This window comes from Eptesicus fuscus, chromosome 17 (genome assembly GCF_027574615.1).
Source record: "Eptesicus fuscus isolate TK198812 chromosome 17, DD_ASM_mEF_20220401, whole genome shotgun sequence".
Taxonomy (NCBI): Eukaryota; Metazoa; Chordata; class Mammalia; order Chiroptera; family Vespertilionidae; genus Eptesicus; species Eptesicus fuscus.
Window position 1 is genome coordinate 59,346,025 of NC_072489.1, and position 27,483 is coordinate 59,373,507.

At 62.0% G+C, this 27,483-nt stretch overlaps 1 protein-coding gene across 1 annotated transcript in view; it reads left to right on the top strand.

Moving 5' to 3' along the window:
• The window catches only part of ADAM12 (ADAM metallopeptidase domain 12), a 176,534-nt gene that overhangs the window by 132,282 nt on the left and 16,769 nt on the right, over positions 1-27,483 (top strand). Inside the window, 9 exon segments of the mRNA XM_054728809.1 lie at positions 147-316; positions 3,679-3,763; positions 5,818-5,966; positions 11,746-11,923; positions 16,731-16,820; positions 17,890-18,085; positions 24,608-24,716; positions 24,806-25,004; positions 26,921-26,998. Of these exon segments, the coding sequence (XP_054584784.1) occupies positions 147-316; positions 3,679-3,763; positions 5,818-5,966; positions 11,746-11,923; positions 16,731-16,820; positions 17,890-18,085; positions 24,608-24,716; positions 24,806-25,004; positions 26,921-26,998 (1,254 nt within the window).

Sequence of the window (27,483 nt, forward strand, 5' to 3'; positions counted from 1 at the left end):
GCGTCTCAACTGCCGGTGCCTGGGAACCGGGGGGCACGGGGAGTTGTTCTCACCCGGTCGGTGAGGTTCAAAGCGTGCAGATCTGCCCCGCTCTGCGCTTCAGGGTCCCGTTCACGCGGTTCCCGGCGGGTGTCTGTCCCCATCAGTTTTACAGGCCGCTGAACATCCGCGTCGTGCTGGTGGGCGTGGAGGTGTGGAGTGACATCGACAAGTGCCCCATCGGCCAGGACCCCTTCGCCAGCCTGCACGAGTTTCTGGACTGGAGGAAGGTGAAGCTGCTGCCTCGCAAGTCCCACGACAACGCGCAGCTTGTCAGGTAGGCCGGCGCCCCCCTCCCCCAGCGCACCCCGCCTCCTCCAGCTCCACCACGCGGGCCCCGGAGCTGCGCCTTCTCGGGCGCACGGACGCGTCCCAGGGGGCCGCTCAGCCCTCATCGGGGGGCTGAGGCCCCCAGACCGGATCTGGGGTCTGCTGTGAAGTCTCCCTTTGGACACCTGGGAAAACTCTTCCTCTGTCCAATGTCTTGTTCCTTCTTCCGTTACCTGGACGTTCTCCTTATGCAAATTTATTAAAATACTAGAGGCCCGATGCACAAAAATCCGTGCCAGAATGGGCCTTCCTTCCCCTGGCTGCTGGCACCCCTTCCGCAGCCAGGGGAAGAACCGTCGGTCATTCGCGTTCCCGCAGGAGGGTTCCGTGTGTGCCTTACGATTCCAAAAGCTCCTGATTTTCCCGTTCTGCCTTCCCACGCTGCCCAGAGGCCCGGAGCTGCTGGGGCGGTGCAGAACGCCTGCATCATCACCATGGCGACGATGCAAGCGTCCCGCCCTGCCCCTGGCCGCTTGGCACCTGTGTATGCAAATTAACCTGCCATCTTTGTTGGGTTAATTTGCATTCTCACTCCTGATTGGCTGGTGGGTATCACAAGGGTATGGTCAATTTGCATCTTTCTCTTTTATTAGTGTAGATGTTTTTATTGATTTTAGAGAGATAGAGAGAGAGATAGAAACATCGATGAGAGAGAAACATCAATATCTATCGGCTGCCTCCTGCACGCCCCCTGCTGGGGATGGAGCCCGCACCCCGGGCATGTGCCCTGACTGGGAATCGAACTCTGGTTCATAGGTCAAGGCTCAACCACTGAGCCACGCCGGCCGGGCTGGGCAACCTGTTCCAGTCTCTGCCTGATGCACGGTTGTCCAGAGCGGGCAGCTTTTTAAAGCCCATTTTCTTCCCTTACTCGCGGGAATGTGGATGCACCATCTGAAGGCGGGGCCTGAGGTGGTGGTCGCCAGCGGCTCGGAGCAGGAACACCTGTGCTGCCCGCCTCGCGGCATTCTTGGGTTTTCAGGATCCGAGGCTGCAACAGGGCAGCACATCCGCCTTGGGTCTGTCTTTCAATCCAGCTGCACTGGCTCCGAGCAGGAACCAAACTTCCTCCCCGGGGGAGCCGTGGACACGGTGGTGTGGGTCCCCCATCTGCTGGGGGAGCCGGGGAACAAGGAAGTGCCCTAAGCGGTCCGTGTGTGGAGTAGCCAATGAGGGAACGCAGAGCTAGGACGTAATGAGCTGCTCCAGACTCCTTCCGATTCAAAAAGAAACGTTCTTACCCGAACCTAACGTGGTGTGAAGTAGGCTGTTTCCAAAGGGGCAAACATTTTATTAAAATCCTGAAACGCTTGATGCCATGATCCTTGTCTTCTCGCGCTGCTCCTATCGCTGAATTAAACGCTGTGAAGAGATGGACACTCCCCTTTAGCGAATCGGGCCTCATGGACGAGCCTTTACGGGAAGCGGACAGCCAATCCCTCCCCGTCCTCTCCAGAAAACGCCCACCCCGGCCGAGGCTGCGGGCCGTCCCTGTTGGTTTGCTTTGGCCATTGTCACGGGGGTTTTGCTTCATTCCCTGCCTTGGGTGTTTGCGGCTGCCTCATAGTTTGTGCATTGATTAATCCTGAACTATTAAAAAGCCGAATCCAAGTGTTCTGTTCTGACTTCTTTCCCAAATGGAGTCTGTCCAACTTGAACATCTGGAAATAGATCAGCCTCTTGTATAACCTCCTCACTTACATACGTGCAGTTGTTTCTGTTAAATGCTCGACAGATAGAAGCGTTACAGCCGCAGCCCCTGCTCGTGTCCATGAGAGTGTGGTGGGCGGGTGGGTGGGCACACACATACACACGGTCATACACACATACTGGTAGGTTGGGTTGTATCTATTCTAGCTCCCTCTTGTCCAATCGACCACCACCAAAATACCTGTCTTTTCACATAACGTCTGTGAACCCACGTATGTCCGTGGCCAAGATCACATGGAAAACTCATTTGTTTCCTTGAAACGAGATTCCGCAGTTACATGGTTTCATTTTTCATGTATGAGGTAGGAGCTAAAAGCCCTTGCCTTAAACGGGCCTTGAGGTCATCGGACTCGCTGCTCAAGATTCCCCGGAAGGGACAGCAGCGCCCGCGGAAGCCCTAAGGTCCCCTTCCAGAAGCTTCCGCCAGGTGCTGAGGCCGCGTGGGGGCTGACTTCTACGCTCACTCCAGGGGGTCGGCCATTCTCCTGCCGGTTTCACGTTAGAAGGCCCACTGGCAGGAGAGCACCGTGGGAGGGTGTGGGTTTCCGTCCTGTCGTGTTACCCAGGCGCACAACCTTAACCCTAACCCTAACCCCAATCCCAACCCCAATCCCAACCCTAACCCTAACCCTAACCCTAACCCTAACCCTAACCCCAACCCCAACCCTAACCCTAACCCTAACCCTAACCCTAACCCTAACCCCAATCCCAACCCTAACCCCAATCCCTAACCCTAACCCCAATCCCAACCCTAACCCTAACCCTAACCCTAACCCCAATCCCAACCCTAACCCTAACCCTAACCCTAACCCCAATCCCAACCCTAACCCTAACCCTAACCCAACCCTAACCCTAACCCCAACCCCAATCCCAACCCTAACCCTAACCCTAACCCTAACCCCAATCCCAACCCTAACCCTAACCCTAACCCAACCCCAATCCCAACCCTAACCCCTAACCCTAACCCTAACCCTAACCCCAATCCCAACCCTAACCCTAACCCTAACCCCAATCCCAACCCTAACCCCTAACCCTAACCCTAACCCTAACCCTAACCCCAACCCCAATCCCAACCCTAACCCCAGCGACAACAGGACACAGAGCCAGCGTCCGCTGCGCCCGCTCAACTCCCCGCGATTCTGACATCACAGCGGCCCCCGGCAGACGTGTCTATGAGGAGCGGCCCCCTCCCCCTGCCCTCACCCCCCCGAGAAGTAGGCAGACCACCAGTTACACATTCAAGAGCCGCCGCGACCGGCTGTCTGAGTCCTGGAAACAAAAATCTGGACGGGTCGCGGGACCGCGGTGCCCCTGGACCAGGAGCCGCTGAGAGCGGAGGATGCCGCCGCGGCCACGCGCCCTCACGCAGCTCCCGGGGCGGGCGTGCGGGTCGCTCCGGACTGTGTGCATCTTGCCTGTGTACATCCTCTCTGTCCGTTTAGTCATGTGTGCCCCCCACCCTTGACCCCGTTACACGCCACACACAGTGCTCTTGACCTTGATATGTTTTATTTTTTCATCAAAGTTCCAAAAAAATATATCTTAGAAAATGTCCTCATCCTGCGTCAGTTTCAGAAAGTCCTTTCTTTTGTCTCCTAGTGGGGTTTATTTCCAAGGGACCACCATCGGCATGGCGCCCATCATGAGCATGTGCACGGCGGAGCAGTCCGGGGGCATCGTCATGGTAAGTCCCCCGTGACGGTTCCCGGGAAACCTCCGCTCTCAGCAGGCCTTGTGAAGTCAGCGTCTCTTGGTCAACGCTGTTTAGATTTCATTCTGCCCTCCTCCTAGCTCTGTCTGTGACCTTACACACCCCACAGTATCTTCTTTTTTAACTTATTTTTTAAATATATTTTTATTGATTTCAGAGAGGAAGGGAGAGGGAGAGAGAGATAAACATCAACGATGAGAGAGAATCACGGATCGGCTGCCTCCTGCACGCCCCACACTGGGGATCGAGCCCACAGCCCAGGCCTGTGCCCTTGACCGGGGATCGAACCCTGACCTCCTGGTTCATAGGTCGATGCTCAACCCCTGAGCCACGGTGGCTGGGCACCCTACAATATTTTAGGGGCTGCTGGTGAAGCACATCAATTTGCACACAGGAGAGGAGAGCGTGTAAAAATAGCTCACGCGAACCAGTCGGCCCCGGTGATGGAGGGAAAGTTCCACGGGGGTTTTGGTCAGAGCTCCAGCCAGGAATTCCCTCCCGGCGCCGGGATGAGCCCGGCCGGGGCTGCCCTCACCTCCCCGCCTCGGGGTGGCCTGTGGTCGCACCGAACAGAGCCGTTAGGACGGTTTCCTGACGGCTCAGCCTCCAGGCCCAGCAGCCAAACGTCTGAGGTTTGTAACTACGCGCCACGGCACATGCTCGACATACCTCCCGGCCAGTGTCCGACCATCTGCACAGCAGCCCGTGCGTGGAAGGCGGGGCCTGGGCTCATGGCTGTACAGGGATCACTTTGTCATACATGGGCTAGATGTGTTTGTAAAAGGAAATAAGGCGGGAGGGCTACTGGGGACTTGATTCCTATGAGTTGGAGAGGGAGGCGGCTCTGGCAGGCTGCCCATCGGGGACTCCTGCCCCCGCCCCTCCGAGCACGAGGGAAGGTGCCACCAGGCCCGTGCGGAGCCCCTGCACCAGCCCCGACGGGGCGTGTCCTCAGAGACCAGCCCAGCGTCCCGGCTACACAAACAAACCTTCCTTCCGAGAATCGGGGAGTCCCCGCAGGTTTCCAGGGCACACGTGTGAATATTCCGCGTCAGCAGGCGGAGGAGCGTGTTCTGCTGACCCCCACTTCCTCACTGCCCGCCTGTCTCTCCGCGGGCGCCCACAGGGCGGGTTCCTCTGCCCTGGGCACGCCGGGGCTCAGGGAACCGCGTGCCCGGGGGAGAGAGGGAGAGGCAGGAGGCTGTTTGGAGGGTCGCACCCCCTCCTCGGCTTGGTGGCTTGACCAGCTCCCCGCTGGCTTTTCTTGAGCCTGGAGGCCGGCAGTGAGAGCCGCGCCGGGGAAGCCATGGGGAGTGGGGCTGTGGGAGGTGCCAGGGTCATGTCGAGCCCCAGCCCAGCTGTGCTCCCAGAGCCGCCCGTAAAGTGATAAGAGGGAATCAGCTTCTGTTTCCTGGTTCCACGGCCGGTTGCTAACTGACTCCGCCGCTTCATCTTGGTGTCAGTGTGTTTTTAGAGCCGAAACTCGGTTCCGCATGAGCCCGGCAGGTTCCGCCGCCAGCATGCGGCGCGTGAACGTTTTGTAACAATCTGATCAGGTTGAGTGGCTTCCTGCGGTTCGTATCCCTTATTCTGTTTCCACACAAGCATTTATCAAGGTTCCTCCCGGCCGGCGTGGCTCCGTGGTTGAGTGTCGGCCCATGAACCAGGAGGTCAGGGTTCAATTCCTGGTCAGGGCACAGGCCCGGGTTGCAGGCTTGATCCCCAGGAGGGGGCGTGCAGGAGGCAGCTGGTCCATGATTCTCTCTCATCATTGATGGTTCTCTCTCTCTCCCTCTCCCTTCCTCGCTCTGAAACCAATAAAAACATATTTAAAATGATTCCTCCTGGAAAAGCATCCAGGGACGCCTAACTTTTTAAAAAGATGGAAATGATGTGGGAAGTAGGAGCAAACATGTAGACTGCAGTCAGGCCCGTATCGAAGGAGGGGGGCCGGGGGGGGGGGGCGGGGTGCGGGGGCCGGGGGCCTGGGGCGGGAGCTGTAGTCTGTGCCCTGTGCTCTCTCGGAGGACCACTCGGACAGCCCCCTGGGCGCGGCCGTGACGCTGGCGCACGAGCTGGGCCACAACTTCGGGATGAACCACGACACCCTGGAGCGCGGCTGCAGCTGCCGGACGGCCCCGGACAAGGGGGGCTGCATCATGAACCCCTCGACCGGGCAAGTACTCGCGCCTGCAGCAGCTTCCGGGGTCGGGCCGCAGCTTGACAGGCGTGTTGGGAAACTGTGAGCAGGAAACTCCCTGGGTTTCTGGCCAGAGCACCCATGGAAGCTTCCAGAAGGAAATCCCTTCCGGAGGTGCAAGAGTGTGCTGCCCTGAGAGTCACAGGCAACCAGATTCAGCCAGCTGATTGCAACCCCACTCTCAGCCTGAGGTTGGGGAGCATGGGTATGGGGGGCTGGCTGGGTGCAGGGGGTCTGCAGGGGGCTGGCCGGGTGCAGGGGGCTGGCCGGGTGCAGGGGACTGGGGGTTTCACAGGAGGGACTCGGGCATCCACAGCCTTGGTGTCTGCAGGGAGGGGTCGGTGTCCTGGTACCAGTCCCCCACATATGCCGAGGGTCACCTGCAGCATTTGGGGAGTCCGACGTAATGCGTGGGTTTTTGCCTGCTCAAGGGGTGGGAGGGTGTCAGCTCCCCGAGCCCCACGCTGCTCACAGGGTGGGGGGGTGTCAGCTCCCCGAGCCCCGCACTGCTCACAGGGTGGGGGGTGTCAGCTCCCCGAGCCCCACGCTGCTCACAGGGTGGGGGGGTGTCAGCTCCCCGAGCCCCGCACTGCTCACAGGGTGGGGGGGTGTCAGCTCCCCGAGCCCCGCGCTGCTCACAGGGTGGGGGGGTGTCAGCTCCCCGAGCCCCACGCTGCTCACAGGGTGGGGGGGTGTCAGCTCCCTGAGCCCCGCACTGCTCACAGGGTGGGGGGTGTCAGCTCCCCGAGCCCCGCACTGCTCATAGGGTGGGGGGGTGTCAGCTCCCCGAGCCCCGCACTGCTCACAGGGTGGGGGGGTGTCCGCTCCCCGAGCCCCGCACTGCTCATAGGGTGGGGGGGTGTCCGCTCCCCGAGCCCCGCACTGCTCACAGGGTGGGGGGGTGTCAGCTCCCCGAGCCCCGCACTGCTCACAGGGTGGGGGGGTGTCAGCTCCCCGAGCCCCGCACTGCTCACAGGGTGGGGGGGTGTCAGCTCCCCGAGCCCCGCGCTGCTCACAGGGTGGGGAGGGTGTCAGCTCCCCGAGCCCCACGCTGCTCCAGGCCAGCTGTGTGTGCCCAGGAAGGGCTCCCAGGGACGAGAAAGCTCACGTTGCTGATCAGTGGGCTCATGTCTTCACACTCTTGACAAGAGACAAAGGGAAGACAGGAGGAGCCTGGACACCCGGCGGGGGGTGAAGAGGCCGGGGAGCCCAGCTCTGACAGCAAGGGCTCTGGGTAATAGAGGCCATTAGCCCCTCTGCTCCTCAGTTCCCGGGAGCAAGAGAGCAGTCAGTCCCCTCCTCCTCTCTCCTTCCTTCCCCTCCTCCCTCCCTCCCTCCTGCCTCCCTCCCTCCCTTCCTTCTCTCCTTCCTTCTTCCCTTCCATGGATCCATTTGTCTATTTGTTATTCCACCCATCCATCTTCTTACTGATCTGTTCACATATTGAACAGATATGTTTGCTCCTGTGCTTGCTGTTTGGGGGTGCACAGAGGAGGGGACCCTCGAAATGTTGCATGATTCTGGAGGTGCCCTTCCCGGCACTGTCTGTCCCGTCACACTGGCGGCGTGGGTGGCAGTGCTCAGGCATGCGCCACGTGCCCTGGAGACGGAAGCCGTGGGGGGCTGGCCTTGCCCGGGGCCCAGCAGGTCACTTACCAGGCGCTCTCTCCTGCCAGGCTGCTGATAGCCGCCCTGATTCACACCTTATTAGCCATTTCGGAGCTTTCTCTCTTGCTGAGCTGGTGCTTTCGCGTAAATCTCTTCTACTGGGTTCTCCCTTGTGACCCCGCATTCCTGGCGGGGGCGGGGGTGTTTTTAATTTGCTCGTGTGGAGAGGAACTTCCTGAGCGCGTGGGTGGATTAATCACAGAAGCCGCGGTGCAGGGAGGTCAGGCCGCCCGGCCCGGCGCCTCGGCCCATCCATCTCCGCCGTGGGCTTCCGGCTGCTTTGCATCCCAGCATTGTCTCAGCCCGGACGCCCCTCACCTCACGGGGTCCCCACGGGAGGGGGAGCGGATGAAATGAGGCCACGTGTCTGTAAGGGACCAGTCGCTCCACAGTGCACAGTGATTTGAGGATCAGTGTTGGGTGCGCAGGGCGTGGGGCTGCGGGGTGAAGGGCCTGTCCGAGTTCCCACGTGAATGCCCGGAAGGGTCACTCGGCGCCGCGCCCCGGTTTCTGTGTGAACGGCTGCTTTAAACTGGCCCAGCCCTCGCTGGTGTGGCTCAGTGGATAGAGCACCGGCCATGGACTGAAGGGCCCTGGGTTCGATTCCGGTCAAGGGCACGTACCGTGGTCGGGGTGTGTGCAGGAGACAACCCATCCATGTGTCTCTCTCAGAGCATCGATGTGTCTCTGTCTCTCCCTTCCGCTCTCTAAAAACCAACGGGAGCCTGTCCTCGGTGAGGATTAACAGCCACAAAAACAGAACGACACACACTGGCCCCGTCCAGCAGCAGCCTTCCTCCTGGCTCCGCTCTGCTGACTCCGGCGCGCGCGGCCACGGTTCACATGTGACTTACGTGTTCCCTGAAGGGGAGTCGCAGGCAGAGGAGTCGGGGACTGCCTTAACGCTCTGGAACCGTCTCGGATTCAAAAGAACCGAGGACCGCAGACGCTTTCCCGGGGGAGGCGTATCCCCGATATACCGGGTTTCTTCTCTATCGAGACCTTCCAGAACCCGGACTCCGAAATGTTCATCAGCCGCCATCGCTGACACAAAGGCCCCGCGGGCCGGAGGGTACTGTCCCCCGGACACAGGCCGCGCTGCCGGAGCCACACTCCTGCCTGTCCGTCTTCCTGTTCCTCATCCCGAATGAAAATGCGCAGCATCTCTGACGCTCAGAGAGGAGGCAGGCTGCTCTCCTGCGGTGCTGGTCAGAGCAAAGGTGCTCAGCTCCCTGGAGCCGGGCCCCATGAAGCTGTGCTCCATCCGTGCAGCCGGGCTCCCTCCGTGCAGCCGGGCTCCATCCGTGCAGCCGGGCTCCCTCCGTGCAGCCGGGCTCCATCCGTGCAGCCGGGCTCCCTCCGTGCAGCCGGGCTCCATCCGTGCAGCTGGGTTCCATCTGTGCAGCTGGGTTCCATGCAGCTGGGCTCCATCCGTGCAGCTGGGTTCCATGCAGCTGGGCTCCATCCGTGCAGCTGGGTTCCATCTGTGCAGCTGAGCTGAGCATGAGACTGGGCAGCTGTGCAATCCAGCCTCCCACTGTGTTTGCCACATGGAAGTGGCCACACGTGTGTTGCCATGTTTGGGCTTCCTGTGGGGACTGAAGCTCAGTACAGAGCAGCGTCCCTGTGCGACTTCGGGGAAGCAGGAAGGTGCCCCATGTTTAAGCATTTGGTTCTGCAAACCTCCTTCAACGTATGTTGCAGCAGCAGAACTCCTCCCTGTCGCTGCTCATTCACCCAGCATCTTATCCGTGGTAGAACATGTGTGAACATATATGTTACAGCAGCAGAATTCCTCCCTGTCGCTGCTCATTCACCCGACGTCTTATTCGTGGTAGAACATGTGTGAACATATATGTTACAGCAGCAGAATTCCTCCGTGTCGCTGCTCATTCACCCGACGTCTTATTCGTGGTAGAACATGTGTGAATATATATGTTACAGCAGCAGAATTCCTCCGTGTCGCTGCTCATTCACCCGGCGTCTTATTCGTGGTAGAACAGGTGTGAAAGCCAACCTTCCCCTCCCACACCCATGGCCCCCTCCTCTCCCGAGGACATGTGGCACACAGGCTGCGGGGAGGTCAGGTTGAGTTATGGGCCTCCCTGCAACCAACAATACCCAGAAGACCCCGCTTTCAGCTCCACGAGGTCAGGAATTTTGTCTGCCGTGTTCCTTGCTGAATCCCCAGCTCCTAGGAGTGCCTGGTACACAGTAGAGTTCAATAAATACTTCTTCACCGAAAGGATGGATGAACAGATGGAAGGGGCAGGGGGAAGGAGGGAGGAGGATCGATGGGGTGGATGGTGGATGGGTGGTAGGTGGGTGGATAGGTGGATGGGTGGACGGGCAGATGGATGGATGGATGAATAGATAGATGGGTAGGTGGGTACATGGTGGATGGGTGGGTGGATGAACGGATGGATGGGTAGGTGGGTGGATGGGTGGGTGGGTGGATGGTGGATGGGTGGGTGGGTGGATGAATGGATAGATGGGTAGGTGGGTGGATGTGTGGATGATGGGTGGATGATTGTATGGATTGATAATAGATGATTAGATGATGGTGGGTGGATGAATGAATAGTGATCACAGCACTATCAGATGTCTGAGGAATGATGGCTAAAGCTCTGGGGGAAAGATTCTGAGCTGTTATTGTCTTATATCACCTCTAGCACTGGCTGTGCCATTGTCATTTTCATTGCTGTATACCCCGCATGAGTCTGCGATGGATTTACAGTAGCTCCCGAGAGTACATACAACACTATACACAGGAAAGCAAAAAGAAAGAAAAAAAGGTTGGGGGCTGAGAACCCCAGGTAAACACGCAGCCCAGTGCACTGTGGGTTTCAATACCCCGTGGAGATGCGGGGACAGCAGCCATTGCTCTCAAACAGTGGAGTCCGTCCAGAAGGGGCTGCAGCCGGAGGAGAGCGTCAGAGACACAAAAGTGGGAAGGGGTGGTAAGATAAGACCCTGCGGAGCTCCCCAGTCTACAGGGACCCCTCATCCCCGTTCCCACTGAGCCGTCACAGCCCCGAGAGGAAAGGGCAGATCCAGTACCCCCGTTTTACAGATGAGGAAACTGAGGTTCGGAAGGCCAGAGGCCCCCCTGGGCAGGGTCCGCCCGGATGTCAGCCCCGCCCAGGCCCAGGCCCTGGCTCCTGGCTGAGGGTCTGAGAGTAGAGAGGCCTGGTCCCTATCGGGGAGCACCGGCCAGCGCGCACCACTGGGGTTCCAGGTTGTCGTGACAGCAAGAGCTCAGCGGGGCAAAGACGGGCCCGCGCTGGCCCGCAGCTGTGGGGGAGAAGTCCGAGCACCCCTGCATTCACGGGCGAGTTGGTCCATCAGGGTGAGGCTCCGGAGCTAATCAGCCGCGACGGACAGAAAACTGCGCGGACCTGCCGTGTCCCCCGCTCGGCGTGGTCTTGGCCAGATGCCAGACTCGGTCAGGAGACAGCGGCGAATCCACGTCGGCAGGAAGCGTGGCGCGTGGGGAAATGGGGCCGCGTGCCCGGTTGGGCCGGTTGACTGGGATCCACTGCAATGCTGTCCTGGCAGCCTCTGTGGGGAGTGGGCGCCGGTGGCGGGGCGGCGGGCCCCACTTTCTCACTGAGTAGTACGACCTCGGGGTTTGGGGCACGCCGGCCCCTACAGTTCTTGTCGCTCGGGCCCTGGGGAAATGCATGTGAACAAAGAGTGAGACGAGCCCGGCCACGTGGCTCAGGGGTGGAGCGTCGACCTATGAACCAGGAGGTCAGGGTTCGATTCCCGGTCAGGGCACAGGCCCGGATTGTGGGCTTGATCCCCAGTGTGGGGCGTGCAGGAGGCAGCCGATCAATGACTCTCTCTCTCATCATTGATGTTTCTATCTCCCTCTCCCTTCCTCTCTGAGATCAATAAAAATATATTAAAAAAAGAAAAGAAGGAATGCAGCCACAGGTGCCTCGTGTCACGCCGCATGCCCACACCTTTGCTCACTGAGACCGCCGTGGGCCCGAGGGCAGGTGTCGGGGCGGGGACAGGAGTGGCCGCCCAGCAGGGACAGGCCCCGTGGCGCTGCCCGCTGACCCCGCCCCTCCCTGCGCAGGCTCCCGTTCCCCGCGGTGTTCAGCAGCTGCAGCCGCAGGGACCTGGAGGCCAGCCTGCAGAAGGGCGTGGGGATGTGCCTCTTCAACCTGCCCGAGGTCCGGCCGGCCTTCGGGGGCCGCAAGTGCGGGGACGGCTACGTGGAGGAAGGCGAGGAGTGCGACTGCGGGGAGCCCGAGGTAAGCGCCGCCTCCGGGGCGCGGCTGGTGTCCGGGCCGCGAGGAGGGCTGGGAGGGACCGTGCAGCCCAGTGGAAGGCCGGACAGTCAGGCTGGCCAAGCCCTGCGTGGCCCCCTCGGACACGCCTGGCAAGCCCGTGGCGTTCTCACACGTAACAGGCGCACGGAACATGTTACACCACGGGCTTAAAAAGGTAAGGACCTGCCCAGGCGGCGTGGCTCAGTGGTTGGAGCGTCGGCCTGCGGACTGAAGGGTCCCAGGTTCGATTCTGGTCAAGGGTACGTACCTCTGTTGCAGGCTCGACCCCGGGCCTCGGTCTGGGCGTGTGCAGGAGGCAACCAATCGATGTGTCTCTCTCATCAATGTTTCTCTCTCTCTCTCTCTCTCTCTCCTCTCCCCCTCTCCCTTCCCCTCTCTCTAAAATCAATGGGGAATGCCCTCGGGTGAGGGTGACGGGGAGAAGGGGGTGAGAACCTTCTCTGAGGACGGGGTGTTATTGGCGAGAGGAAGAGGCATCGGCTTGGAGTTGGAGAGGCCTGGCCGGCGCCTCTGGTGGCTGGCGCCACCTTTCCCCCCTGCACCTGCGAGCGGAGGGGAGCGTGAATGGGCAACGTGTCCTGTTCACCGAGCCCTTCCTCCCAAGCGGGAAGCCCCCGTGGCCGCCGCGGCCGCCTCGGGAGGCGGGATGGGGACCGAGGCCCGGCCTCCCGCCTCCCTGCTGGTTAGAACCGTGAGCAAAGCGGGAGCATTGTCACCGCACAGGGCTCCTTCCACCCGTGTCCGCCGGCCCTGCGAACGGCCTTGCTGCTGCAGGGCCCCAGCTCACGTCCATCGGCACGAAAACGATCTCAGCCGCTTGTTAATCTGGGAGGGAGAGAGGACAGGAGACAGCGAGGCCGCCTGGTCAATCAAGGCCCCCCGGAAGCTGGGGGGGGGGGGGGGCGCTGTGTTTAGAGTAAGTCCCAGCGAGGAGCTTGCAGGGTCCGCACGCGGGATCCCTGGTGCCAGCTGGTGCCGAGTTCAGGGCGGCTCCGCCCGCTCCCAGGCGGGCTCAGGAGCGCGTGTCAGAGGTGCGCTGACGGGGGGGGGGGGGGGGGGGGAGGGGAGGGGTGCGGAGACTCTGGGACATACCTGGAACTCCTGTGTCATCCAGCAAACAACTTTGTGGGATCTTCCTCACGTCCCTCTCCAGTGTCTGAGGTTCCCACCCCCCGGGAGGGATGGAGGCCTCGGCCTGAGGGTGCGGTGAGAGTGCTGGGCGGGAATGAATGAGGGGGCGGGGGCTGTAGGTGGTTTATAGGGGTGTGGGCCACAGCGGGGTGGGTGTTGCTCACGATGCAGAGGGTGGAGGCTGTGCGGAAGCAGGGCCTCGGGATGGGGCACAGAAACTCTTCGGAAGGTCCGTGGAGAACTGAAGCTGTTGCGGGATGAGGTGTGCGGGGGAAGGTCCTTGGAGACTGTTAATTCCGAAAAGAAAAAAGCGGATTCGCTCACGTTACCCGTGTCTCCCAGGAGAGGCCACGCCGGCTTAGAAGTGGTTTGTCGGTGATTCAGACCCCGTGTGACTGACTGTTCCCCTCAGTGAAGGGGGCGGCTCCGCGTGGAGCCACGACTGTGGGGTCGGGAGTTCCCGCCCTGCCTCACTCACTCCACATCCCAGCACGGCCGCCAGCATCCTGCTCCCTCCGCCCCCCACGGTAACATGAGCACCGTCCCTGTCTCCACCTCCCTCACCATGAGCACCACCCACCCCACCACAACCTCTGCCACCATCTCCTGTGGCACCACCACCACCACCATCATCATCACCACAACGCCCATGTTACCACCACCCACCCCACCACAACCTCTGCCACCATCTCCTGTGGCACCACCACCACCACCACCATCATCACCATCCTCATCGTCATCATGATCACCATCATCATCATCACCACAACGCCAATGTGACCACCACCCACCCCACCACAACCTCTACCACCATCTCCTGTGGCACCACCACCACCATCATCATCATCACCACAACGCCCATGTGACCACCACCCTCACCACCTCAAGCAGCACCCCAGTCATCCCTACCCCCCCACCGGCACCCCCACCCCCACCACACATCCCGTGGCCCACACACCCCGTGGCCCACACATCTCATGGCCCACACACCCCGTGGCCCACACACCCCGTGGCCCATTCTCTGTGTCTCCACCTCAGTGCGTCAGAACCACTCCCCCCTCACACGGGGAACCAGCTCTGCCCTCGCGCCCTGCAGTGGTCTCCGCCGTTGTCAGAGCTGCGTGTGTCTCGTCCCAGGTGGCTGTGATGAAGAATCCGTGTCTGCGTAGGACCTGCCGCGCGGGAATGGCGATGAGGGCGTCTGCGGAGTAGCTCTAAGGGCTTCTTCCCTCTTCCTTCTTTCAGACGTGTGTGCGTAGGCTCTGCTGACTCTGCTGGGCCCAAAATCATAAACGCATCATGGGGTGTGGAGTTTGTCTCTTCTGATGAACACGCCGCTGCAGGAGGAGTGGGTCCTGGGTCGAGCTTTCTGCTGGAAGCTTCCCGCACGGGCCCTGGGCTCCTGTCAACCAGGAGGGTCTCCTGACAGCCCACCCGCTCTCCCCGCGGAGGGTGGTCAGCGGGACTCCCTGTCTACGGCCCGGGAGCCAGGCTTGCAGATGGCCCTTGACCGCAGTTCGCTCTCCCTCTATCAGCCCCTTTGGAGTCCAGGCCATTCTCCTTGGCTGCGTTTCCCTGTGAGCTGCTGCTGACGTTCCTTAGTGATTGGGAGGGGGGGGGGGGGGGAGGGGTGGGAGGGGAAGGGAAGGGAGAGTTCTTACAGGCTCTCGGGGCCCAGGCTCAGGGTGGCTGACTGAGCTTAGAACGGGCACCCCGGGATTTGGCGACGGCGTCGTTAGTAGAGCCGTTTAGACCGTCGTGAACAGCGACGTCGCGTGCATGTGGTGGCACCGATCGGGGTGCAGCTGAGGGGCCCCTTAAAAAACACAGACAAGTTTCCAAACGCGTCCGGGTGTAACTCCGTGAGCTGGACGCCCACCCTGTCCCGGCGGCTCCGCGGGCTGCTCAGCAGTGCTATCTCGCTGTGTGTGTTACACGCTCCGGAAGTTTATTCAGTCCGTGAGCAAATTAAAGGCCAATGACTCGGGATGTATGTGCAGCGGGAGCACTGGAGGACGGGCTGGCGTGTAATTCGTCCTCTTACACGGGGTCCGGGTCAGGCTCCCGGCTGAGCCACGCAGCCTCTGGATCACCCACAACACCTCCTCCTTCGATGAACGGCACCCATTGTACATGCCGTCACAGAGGACGGTTGCTAGGAGTGAACCGTTGTACATAAAACAGTGTATGACCGGCTTCCTTGCGCCCGTGGCACATAAACCCTTCAGCACGATCACATGTTGGGTAACGGTAAAGGGCACGGGTAGACTAGCACTAAAGACGCCAGGAGCTCCCTTCTTCCGAGGACTCCGCTTCCCTCGGAGATGTCTGCGCTCCGCGTGGTCGGCGCAGTGGCAGGCCCAGGACCCCGGAGACGCCGGGCAGCCCTGGGGGTGAGGCCGAGCACAGGCGTCCACCCCCCGTTTCTGTTGTTAGGACACCGGGTCCTTGTGGAGCCAGCACAGCCACGGAGGCCGTTCCCTCTCCCTTGTGTTCCGGGGAGCGCAGCACACCTGACCTTGGATCTTTCTGTTTCAGCCCCTTGCCAATCGCCCGGCCGGCGTGGCTCCGTGGGTGAGCGTCGAACTATGAACCAGGAGGTCACAGTTCAATTCCCAGTCCAGGCACAGGCCCGGGTTGCAGGCTCCATCCCCAATAGAGGGCGTGCAGGAGGCAGCCGATCCATGACTCTCTCTCATCATTGATGTTTCTCTCTCTCCCCCCGCCGACCCCTCTCTCTCTCCCTCTCCCTTGCTCTGTGAAATAAAAATATATTTTTTAAAAAATACAAAAACTAAAAACGCTTGCCACTCAACAGCACAGCCCACGACCCTCTCGGCCCTTCGGTCACTCTCGGGTGCGTTTCTGCCCCGAGGGTCGCTGGTCAGGCTGAGCGGGAGACTCGCCACCCCGGCCGGTTGCCTCTGGAGGAACTGCCCTTCAGTCGGTTTGACTTCGCTTCCTGCTGGCGTGTTCCAGGTTGAATCAGGTTGACCGGGGCAGTCTTGGAAGAGTAATGTTTGAATGCATCTACGTATATTTCTATTTTTTATATGTTTTTATTGATTTCAGAGAGGGGAACGGAGAGGGAGAGAGATAGAGAGAAACATCAGTGATGAGAGAGAATCACGGATTGGCTGCCTCCTGCATGCCCCACACTGGGGATCAAGCCCACAACCCGGGCCTGTGCCCTGACCGGGAATCGAACCATGACCTCCTGGTTCAGAGGTCAAACCTCAACCATTGAGCCCCACCGGCCAGGGCTATGCATGTGTTTAATAAGTAAGTTGAAAGAGTTTTGTGATCCCGAAACACCTCGCTGCAGCAAGCCCTGCAGCAACCGGGGCCCCTCTTCCCCGCGGAGCCCCGGCCGCAGCTGGTGGATGAAGCCCCACCGCCTCCCTGTCCAGCCTCCTTACCCTCATGAAGGCGCTGGGGTGCGGCTGGCTTTTCCCGGGGGCCCCTCCACCCACTCAGCCCTAAACACTGCCCGCAGCTTCGCTTCCTCACAGCGACGCTCACCCTCAGCTGGGCTGTCGGGCCTGCCTTCCCTCCTGCAGCCACCTGAGGCGCACTGGCCGCCCACAGGGGTCGCTCCCCCCACCCCTGCCCCGTCCAACGGCCCTGTCCTCCGCAGGAATGCACCAACCGCTGCTGCAACGCCTCCACCTGCACCCTGACGCCGGGCGCTGTCTGCGCACACGGGCTCTGCTGCGAGCACTGCCAGGTGAGTCCTGCCCGGTCGCCCCCACCCCTGTGCGGGCGGCTCAGCATGCACAGGTGGCAGTGATTTGCATCGTTTTATGCTGAGTCATCTGTGATACTTCATTTCTTTTGTTTTGTTTTATTTTGAATTGATCTCAGAGAGGAAGGGAGAGGGAGAGAGAGAAAAACATCAATGATGAGAGAGGATCAGGATCGGCTGCCCCCTGCACGCCCCCTACAGGGGATCGAGCCCGCAACCCCGGTATGTGCCCTGACCAGGAATGGAACCGTGACCTCCTGGTTCCTAGGTCGACGCTCACCCACTGAGCCACGCCGGCCGGGCTAGAATTTCGTTTTTAATGACGCCATTGGTCTCGGCATTCCGCCGCGGGAGCCTCCTGAGTCAGGAGCTCATTACAATGTACCTTCTGCTTCTGGCGCCCTCTCCCCTCCCGCCTGTGGCTCGCTGACACGGCCACGAGGGCGGCGGCCCGGCCTGGGCAGCTGGCGGCGGGAGGTGCTCGGAAGGGGGTGAGGCGGGAGGCCCTGGCCTCGCAGCCGCAGACAAGCCCCCGGGGCCTGAATGTCTCAGCCACGGGAAGGAGCCGTGGCCGGGGCGCCTGCTGCCCCCCCTCCTGCCTTGTTCCTCGGCACCGCGTCCCCTAACGCCCCGCGGACAGGCTCCCAGCGCGATTGGGTGGCGTGAAGTAGCCGTGGCGATGGTGCCCGTGGAATTATTTCTGTCAACTTGCCGGCAAATGCTAGCGCGGCCGGTGGAGAGCCATCGGAAAGTACGGGCGACCGCAGATCTCCTTCCTAAGAATCAGCCAGTCCCCCAGGCAACGCTCCCCGCCCCGGCCCGTCTGCCCGGCAGACACCCCCAATGCTGCCCGATGCTGGCCAGGCTGCTCTGGACCCCCTTATAGGGGACAGCGCCTGTCCCCGAGCAGGACTGTTAGGCAGTGATCCCTCTGCCGCGAGGGACTGGCTTTACAGCTCAGGTGACACGGAGAATGGCCTCGGTCCATCGAGGGGGCCGGCGGGGCACGCCCCTCCCACAGAGCCGTGCGGTCACCGCCCTCTCCTCGCAGCTGAAGCCGGCGGGCACGGCCTGCAGGGGCGCCAGCAACGCCTGCGACCTCCCGGAGTTCTGCTCGGGGGCCAGCCCGCACTGCCCGGCCAACGTGTACCTCCACGACGGGCACCCGTGCCAGGGCGTGGACGGCTACTGCTACAACGGCGTCTGCCAGACCCACGAGCAGCAGTGCGTCACGCTCTGGGGACCAGGTATGTGACGTCTCCGGCTCGGGGGTGCGGGGGGCCCACTGTTCGCGGGAGAAATTGGCTCCCTGGTGGGGCTGGGACTGCCGGGCACTGGGCACAATGGAGCCATCCAACCAGAGATGTGTGAGCACCTACTGTGTGCCCGTGGGTGACAGGGACAGATCAGCCTTGGCCCCTCCCTCAGACCACTTAACAGGTTGTGGGACAGACAGAGGGACAGGCAGAGCGTCCCACCACCACTCTGGTTGCCTAAGCGCTTCTTAGAGCTCAAACGAGGACCCGCCAGGGGCTGAGGGGCAGAGACGGCTCTGCAGCTGAGGGCCGAGAGCGGCCTCGGGGCCCCAGGCAGACCTGGTGCCGAGCGTCCCAGCGGGAGGGCGGGCAGCGGACAGACCTGGTGCCGAGCGTCCCAGCGGGAGGGCGGACACGGGACAGCAGAGTTTGGGGGAAGAATGTGGACACTGGAGTTTGGGGCCTTGAGAGCCGTTGGTCCTGAGCTGAGTGAGGGACTGGGCTGGCCCAGGAGGAGGTGAGGGGTTGGCCCAGGAGGAGGTGAGGGGCTGGCCCAGGAGGAGGTGAGGGGCAGGGGGGCCCAGGAGGAGGTGAGGGGCAGGGGGGCCCAGGAGGAGGTGAGAGACTGGGTGGCCCAGGAGGAGGTGAGGGGCTGGGGGGCCCAGGAGGAGGTGAGGGGCTGGGGGGCCCAGGAGGAGGTGAGGGGCTGGGGGGCCCAGGAGGAGGTGAGGGGCAGGGTGGCCCAGGAGGAGGTGAGGGGCAGGGGTGGCCCAGGAGGAGGTGAGGGGCTGGCCCAGGAGGAGGTGAGGGCTGGCCCAGGAGGAGGTGAGGGGCTGGGCCGGCCCAGGTTGAAGTGAGGGGCTGGGTGGCCCAGGAGGAGGTGAGGGCTGGCCCAGGAGGAGGTGAGGGGCTGGGGGGCCCAGGAGGAGGTGAGGGGCTGGGGGGCCCAGGAGGAGGTGAGGGGCAGGGGGGGACCATGAGGAGGTGAGGGGCAGGGCCGGCCCAGGAGGAGGTGAGGGGCTGGGCTGGCCCAGGAGGAGGTGAGGGGCTGGGGGGCCCAGGAGGAGGTGAGGGGCTGGGGGGGCCCAGGAGGAGGTGAGGGGCAGGGGTGGCCCAGGAGGAGGTGAGGGGCTGGGCTGGCCCAGGAGGAGGTGAGGGGCTGGGCTGGCCCAGGAGGAGGTGAGGGGCTGGGCCGGCCCAGGAGGAGGTGAGGGGCTGGGGGGCCCAGGAGGAGGTGAGGGGCTGGGCCGGCCCAGGAGGAGGTGAGGGGCTGGGGGGCCCAGGAGGAGGTGAGGGGCAGGGCCGGCCCAGGAGGACGCGGGCTGGCTCCGGCCGAGGCTGTCTGCTCGCCGCTCGTGTGTGGGCACCTCCGGCCGGTGCTCGGTGTGTTTGCCCCTTCTCACCTCCAGTGACCCCTGGGGAAGGGCCAATGACATTAGCTTCCGGAGGCCACGAAGCTGGGACCTGAACGCAGACCATGTGACCAAAGCCCCCGCGTAGCCCCGCACGGTGCAGTCACCAAGCGGCCGGTCTGACTCAGTCCCATGAGGTCCTAAGGTGAAGGGACTCTCGGTGTGAAGGGGAGAACCCGTCCCCTGTGGGGCTCCATTGGGGCCCCTTCCGCAGGGGCCGGAGGTCCGGGGCTCGCAGGGCCGTCCGGGTCCCGTGCGCTCACTGCCCAGGCCCTGCCGTCCACCCAGTGCCCTGGAGGGCAGGCCCTGCCCGTCTCGTCCTTCCCTCCCCTCCCCGCTGGCTGCAGGGGTGACCTCAGCCCTGGCCAGAGGCCCGGCCCGGCTCCGGGGGGGAACCCCATGGGCCTTGGTCAGATCTGGGTGAGGACTGGCCGTCAGGAGATGGAGGGCAGTCCTGTGGCGGAAAATGCTGACTCATCGTCGGACCTTGGTGGGAAGGGTGTGAAGCAGTGACCCGAGCAGGGAGAACAAGGACAGAGGCGCCCTGGCTGGTCCTGGCACGGAGCCCCTCCCAGCCCAGCCTGCCCTCTGCGCTGGGCACTTCCTGGGAGGCGGCAGGCCGTGTGGGCGCAGCGGTACCGGCTGATGCAGGCCCTCGGCTCACACTCGGCTCTTCCAATCAGCCTCGGCGTCACGGAGCGCTGGGGGAGGAGGAGAGGGGCCCGCCGTGCCTGGGGCCGTGGTGCTCCATCTACGGACCGGCCAGCCCACCCCCCACCCCCCACTCCCTACTGCTGGGCTGGGAGGTCCCCCAGGCAGGGGCGAGGTCTGGGGTCTCAAGCTCGGTGAATTCCTTTTTATCTTTATATAATTAAAGGCAAATATGCAAATTGTCCCCTCGACCAGGAGTTCGACCAGGGGGCGGGGCCGGCTGGCCAACCACCCACAGCCCCTCCCCTTGGCTGGCCCCACCGCCAATCTGCCACGCCCCCCCAATTGGGGCAGGCCAGCCCAACCACCCATGCACGAATTTGTGCACTGGGCCTTTAGTATATTTTTTTCTTTTTTTTTTTTTTTTTTATTGATGTCAGAGAGGAAGGGAGAGGGAGAGAGAGATAGAAACATCAATGATGAGAGAGATCATTGATTGGGTGCCTCTTGCACGCCCCACACTGGGCATGTGCCCTGAATGGGAATTGAACTGTGACCTCCTGGTTCCTAGGTTGATGCTCAGCCCCTGAGCCACGCCGGCCGGGCCCCCACTCAGTGAATTGTTTGCGATGACAAGCATAAGGTCGGCGCTCACTATACACAGGCCAGATGGTTGTACGGACTCTGAATGGACTGGTGACTTCAGACGCCTTGTAGCCAAGTGAGGTCGCCTGGGGACAGTGGCTACCGCGGCCGGCCAAGTCTCCGTGGCCACAGCGTCCCTCGTGGCCGGCCCTCCCGGCCCTTCCGCAGCCGCGGTCTCTCCGGTTCTTGAGTTACAGGGTGTGTCAGCGCTCCTTCCAAGGAGCATCGACGGCCAGAGCACAGCCCTGGCGCCTTCCCAGGGGGAGGGGCTCTCGGTGCCTGTGGTATTGGGGCGTCTGGCCCCGGGGCCAGGGTGAGGGCCGGTGGCGCCCGCAGCGTGCTCCGAGCCACGGCCGCTCTGTGACTCAGCTGGCCGAGGCCCTGATTCATGGTGCCCGAGCCTGGTGGCCATTATCTCATCGCTTCAGCCCCTCCGGCGGCCTGACCAGAGAGAGAGGGAGCCAGACAGGCGGACACACCAGCCTCTGACTCACGGACTGGGCTTTCCAAAAGCCAGCGCTGCAGGAAGTCACCTGCGTTGAACTCTCAGTGTCCTTGTGGCCAGGGGTGAGGCCAGAGGCCAGAGGCCTGGCTGCTCCCCGCCCCGCCCTGCAGCCGGGGGCCTCCGCCTGGGCGGGGGGTGTGCCTAGGGTGTCCTGCACGCAGACCGAACACTGATCGGGGTGCTCAGCTTCTGAAATGTCCTCAGGGTCCCCCCTGCGTGTGAGGTTGCGAGAATCAGGACGGGGCCTCCTGGGGTCTGTGTTCTGCCGCCACTTGCTGGCCGGTGACCTGCGGCAGATCTCTCCGCCGCGTCGTGCCTGGTCTGTGAACCGGGGAGCTCTATGCCTGCCGCGGGGCATGTTGCCCCTGACGCGGCATCTGTCCTAGACAACATGTCACACGTGCTCACGTGCTGGGTGCACGCCATGGTGTCTGGTGCATTTAGACTGTACGTCAGGTGTGACTGCGTTTGCTCACCAACAAGTGAGCAAGACCCTGAGTCCTGGGCTGCAGGAGGCTGTGATATGGGGGAGCAGGGGGTGCATGAAAGAGACGGGCCCGGCTGGGGGGGCAGGTGCAGCCGACCAGGACGGCATCAGAGACGAGGTTGCCCGAGTTGTCATCGGCCAGGCGGATGGGAAGGCTGTTTCCTGCCCCGGGAGCCGTGGCCCTGCAGGGAAGGGCAGGCGGCTCTGCCTGCCTGGAGCGGGGACTGTGTCCTGGGGAGAGAGGCCCTCGTCTGGCACCCCGTCTCTCATGTATTAGCTGCTCCTCGCCGACCTCTCACGTCAGATGCTGACTCAGCCCGATGCTGCCGAGGGACACGCTTCCCCCAGGCCCCGTGGCTCCGGGGCGAGGGCCTTCCTCGCAGGCCAGGCCGGGCCAGGGCGCGGGCAGAGAGCCGTCACGCTGTTCCAGGGGGCGGCTCACGTCTGCTTTCAGGATCCAGAAAAGGAAGCCTTACCGCCGGGCGGGGCAGCATCTCCTTTCCCGTCCGTTCCCAAGTGCTCGGAGCGCCGGGCGTCCCCGGGTTCCCGCCCTGCGGGCCCTGGCGCCCGCCCCCCCGCCCCAGGGGACCCGGCCGAGGTCCTGGCTCACCCAGCCCTCGGCTCCATCCAGATGTGCTTACTGTCCGGCCCGGCTGCCCCCGCTCACCACTCCCTTTGGAAATGGGCTCGTCCGAATCCGTGGTATGTCAGGGACTAGCCCTGCTCCCAAGTCTTCCAACAATAAAGTGATAAAAAATTCAAAGCAGATGCCCGGCCCCGGACGGACAGCCTCACGCGCCCTCGGAGCCGCTGTGGGTTGGGTTCGTTGTTTTCAAATTGTGATGGTGGATGGCGACCTTGCTGGGCAGGAGCTGAGTGTGTTTTCTCGCTGCCTTTCCTCCCACAAACCCGTGCCTCGGGGCTCCGATCTCGACGCCACGCACGTGCGTGTCCTCAGCAGCTCGGAGTGCGCCCCGGACGGACTGTCCTCGTCCAGCTTCCCCTCGCAGACACAGACGTGACCTCTGTCCCTCCGGGAAAACAGCCGGAGAGTGTCTTCCTGCAGAAAATGCACTTTTGCCGGTAGTTTATCTGTACCACCAGCGTGAAAACGGCACTGGGAAATTCTTCTTCTTATTTTTTTTTTAATGTATTTTTATTGAGTTCAGAGAGGAAAAGAGAGGGAGAGAGAGAGAGAAACATCCATGATGAGAGAGGATCATTGATCAGGTGCCTCCTGCACACCTCACACTGGGGACCAAGCCCACAACCCGGGCCTGTGCCCTGACCAGGAATCGAACCCTGACCTCCTGGTTCATAGGTCAGCGCTCAACCACTGAGCCACACCAGCCAGGCGGCACTTGGAAATACACATCACGGATAACATCATGGCGACAGCCACAGGCGATGGGCAGCAGGAGGCGCCGAATGCGTTTGCTTTATCTCCTGTATTCCCCCCCCCCCCCCCCACTTCCCACCCCCCAGGACCCAGGGCCCCCGGCCTACGCAGCGTGCGCTGCCGGGCGATTGTGCGGCCGGTGAGCGTGTTTGTCCGCGAGGCCGGTTCCGTGAGTCCGTTGACCGCGGTCCCCGGGCAGGACTTTTCCTCGTCCTCTCAGCTGCCGCGGCCGCAGATGGGAAGGCGAGAAGTTCTTCCGAGAGGCTCGTTGTTGAGCAGCCGGGAACGTCTCCCTTTGGTGCCGTGTGTGGGAGGAAATGATCCCACGTGCGACCTCGCCTCTCTCCAGGGGTTTGGGGGGAGGCCTTAGAAGGGAGTTTGGGGCGGCCTCTGCGTGGTTTGGAAACAGAGGCCGGGAAAGGAGCGAGAGGCCGGGAAAGGAGCGAGAGGCCGGGCTGGGTCCCATGTGCCTGCTCGCTCCTGTGTCTTCATGAGCGGCTGATGGCTCTGCTCACAGCTGGTGAGAGGGGTCGGGCGCCGTGGAAGGCGGTCGGACGTTTTCAGTGATAAGAACGCCCGCTCTGTCCCCGGGAGGGGAGCCCTGCCCCGCGGTGGATTGCTGTTAAGCCAGCCGTCACCTTGGCAGGCGAGCGGAGCTGGGGGCTGGGAGCTGGGGCACAGGCACCCGCAGCCGAGGGAGGTGAGGGAGCACCACCCAGGACACGGACGTCAAGGGGGCGGCCGGTCGCACGCAGGGCACATGTGAGGGGAAGAACTGGAATGTTTTCCTGAATTTCACACACCGTCTCCACAGCTATCACCGGGCGTGGATGTGAGAGCCCTCCAGCACTTGGGCATCGCAAACCCAAGCATATGCCCCCCCCACCCCCACCCTCACCCTCTCCCCCAGGTCCCTGGCCGGACGATGTGCTAAAGGAGGCCATTCCCCGAGCCCTGGGGCTCCCGTGCCCTCTTGCTGGGCACCGTCAGGCTGTGCGGAGTGACGGCCTCCGAGGGGCATGAATCTGCCCGGCGAACGGGGCTGTACGGGCTGAAGCGCGTGTGAGGTCCCGGCTTCCCCACACGAGCCATCGCCCTCCGTGGGACCTGCCGGAGCTCGCGTGGTCTCACGGAGCGGTGGGCATGATGCCAGGGAGCGCCAGCTCCCCCTTTCCTTGCCGGCAGCCACCTCCTTCCTGTGCGCCTGGGTCTGGCCCCACGGCCACGCTCGGTCCCTGAGCTGGGAACTGTGTGCTTGGCCAGGAGTGGCCGAGGTGCCAGCTGCGTCAGGGGTCAGCGGGACCCCGGGGGAGCCCTCCAGATGGAGCCCTTCTCCCCGAACCCGAAAGCCCAGAGGTTCCGGGGAAAATGCGGAGCCACGTGCGGGCCTGACGCTGCTCTGCTTCCCTTCCAGGCGCGAAGCCCGCCCCTGGCATCTGCTTTGAGAGGGTCAACTCCGCCGGCGACCCCTACGGCAACTGCGGCAAAGACTCCAAGAGCTCCTTCGCCAAATGCGAGCTGAGGTACGGAACCCCCGACCCGGCGCGGGCCCGGGCCCGGCCTCGGCTCCTTCCAACGCCCTCGGGGCCTGTCTGTGCCCCCTTCCTTCCAGAGATGCCAAGTGCGGGAAAATCCAGTGCCAAGGAGGCGCCAGCCGGCCAGTCATCGGCACCAACGCGGTTTCCATAGAAACGAACATCCCCCTGCAGGAAGGGGGCCGGATCCTGTGCCGCGGGACCCACGTGTACCTGGGCGACGACATGCCGGACCCGGGGCTGGTGCTGGCCGGCACCAAGTGCGCAGACGGAAAAGTAAGACCCCGAGCACGATGCCTGCGTGGGCCCCGTGAGTGTGGCCCGGGACCGAGGCACAGGGTGTGTGCTCCCCGAGCCCCTCCCTCTAGGGACCTGGGCTCCGCACCCGGTCTCGGCACCTGGAGGAAGAAGTCAGTAAGTGCCGGTCCCTGCTGGCCCTGAGATGCAGATCTGGGGAAGCCAGCTCGTGCTCTGGGCCCTTCGGTGTTTCCAAGTCACCTCCACACCGGGAGTCGCGAGGGTTCCAGCCGGAAGCTGCTCCGGAAGGAAACGCGGCAGCGGATGGCGTTGTTTTGGGAAGTGGCCTTGGTTTCTGGCATGGAGACCTCGGGGGCTTGTTCTCACCTGGACACGGAAGGGGGAGGCAGATGTATTTTCAGAGACCCCTGGGGGAGGGGAGGGGAGGGGAGGGGAGGGGAGGGGAGGGGAGGGAGGGGAAGAATTAGGAGACATTGAATGCAGAAAGATGGTTCTTTGGAGACCAGGGAGAAAGGTGGGCCGAGATATTTCAGGACTTAGAAATAAAGTCCAAAATTTAAATTAAAAAAATATCGGGACAGTCACCTCCTGCCACATTGATTTTCCTCACCAGACAGACCTTCCCACACTAAATGAAAGCAAGTTAACGAGATGTTCTAGGAACGAAGAGGGGTCAACCCCACGTGCTTTAGGACCCCATTTTCAAAATGGTTGTGAAACCACTCCCACAGAGGTCACGGGATAGACAGGGCTCGTGGGCAGACATTCCCTCCATCACCCCCTCCCTCCTGCTCCCTGAACCAGTGTCCCCAGGACCAGCAGGACACGGGGACCCTGACAGACACACGGACGTCTCCTTCTCCACGGCCAGCTCACGCACACCCGGGCCCTGCCGCTCGGATGACACCTGAGCACTGACGCGGCGGGACTGGGTTCACCAACGCGTTTTCCTCCACGTGCACCGGCAAGCCGGCGTGGCCTCCGCTTCCGCAGGCCTGGCCCGTGGGCTCGGAGGAGAGCGGAGCCGCATGGAGAGTCTGAGGGGTCCCGGTGTGTTCACTGCAACTCAGGTTCCTCCATCAGCTGTAATGTGACATCCCCGCGGCCAAGGTCACCGCCGGCCTCGGAGCTGAGCTGCGTGAATCGTGCCTTACCCGCAACTGGGATCAGACCGCGCACGTCCTTAGGAAGGTCCCGTGATTAAAAAGCGCTCCGCGGTCCCAGAGTTAGGCCCCCTCCCTTTGACTCCGCGACGCTGAGGCAGCTTATGGGAGCCCGCGGGCCTGACCCCGTGCGTCTGGAGGGTGTTCCGCGCCTTTGAAATGAAGCAGAGCTCTTTGGACCAGCCCCGTGTCCCTCAGCGAAGGCTGCCCCGCCCAGGCCCGGGAAGCAGGAGGGCCCGGCCGCCTGGTCCCCCGCTGAGCACGTCGGGCGTGCTTTCTGGCATCGGCGATAGCGCCTGTCAGTCAGCTTGTTGGGAAAGCGCCCGTTTTCGCTCTCTCCCTTAAAAGATCCGGACCCTGTATTCTGGCCTCTGAGTCCACACGGGCCCGCGGGCAGGAACTCGCCCGTTTCTCCCCCTCTGGTGTCTTTTAATGGAGAAAAAGTAAATGCCCAGCATGCGGGTGTGACGGCAAGCACTAACAAAGCCACGAGGAAATCGGTTAGCACCCTTTCGGGACTGGCCGAAACCACATAAAATGCCATCGACGTGTGAAGGCACGCAGGTGTCCCCATGGATCTGAGCCCTGGCCTGTGCTGAGTGTGGAGACCACGGGCACGAGGACCCGTGTCTGTGTCACGTGAAACACGCACCCATGTTCACGGCAAGATGGGCTTCCCCAAAGGTCCCCTTGCTTTCCAGTTGTTCACCCCAGACCGGCGTGGCGTGGGCTGGCGGGAGGACTGAGACGCCCGCTCTGTTTCCTCCTCAGATTTGCCTCAATCGCCGGTGTCAGAACATCAGCGTGTTTGGTGTCCACGAGTGTGCCAGGCAGTGCCACGGCAGAGGGGTGAGTCGACGGGTGCCCCTTCCCAGCCCGCCATCCACGCTTAGCACCAACTCATTCATTTGCAAAGGTGTTTGCAATCCGTAACTTTTTATAAAATATATTTCTATTGATTTCAGAGAGGAAGGGAGAGGGAGAGAGAGAGAGAAACATCCATGATCAGAGAGAATCATTGATCAGCTGCCTCCTGCACACCCCCTCCTGGGGATCGGGCCTGCAACCCGGGCATGTGCCCTGACTGGGAATGGAACCGTGACCTCCTGGTTCATAGGTCAATGCTCAATCACCGGCCGGGCTGCCCATAACTTCTTAAAAACATAGCAGTGTCTTCTCAATGCTTTCTTCTAAAGACATCCATTTTCTTTGACCTTTTTGTAAAAATGGGATTCTTATTTTACAAAAAATCCGATGGAGCCGTCATTCACTTTCAAATGAACATTCTGTGATTTTTTTTTTTTTTTTACAAAAAGGACTTTGTCATCTTAAAG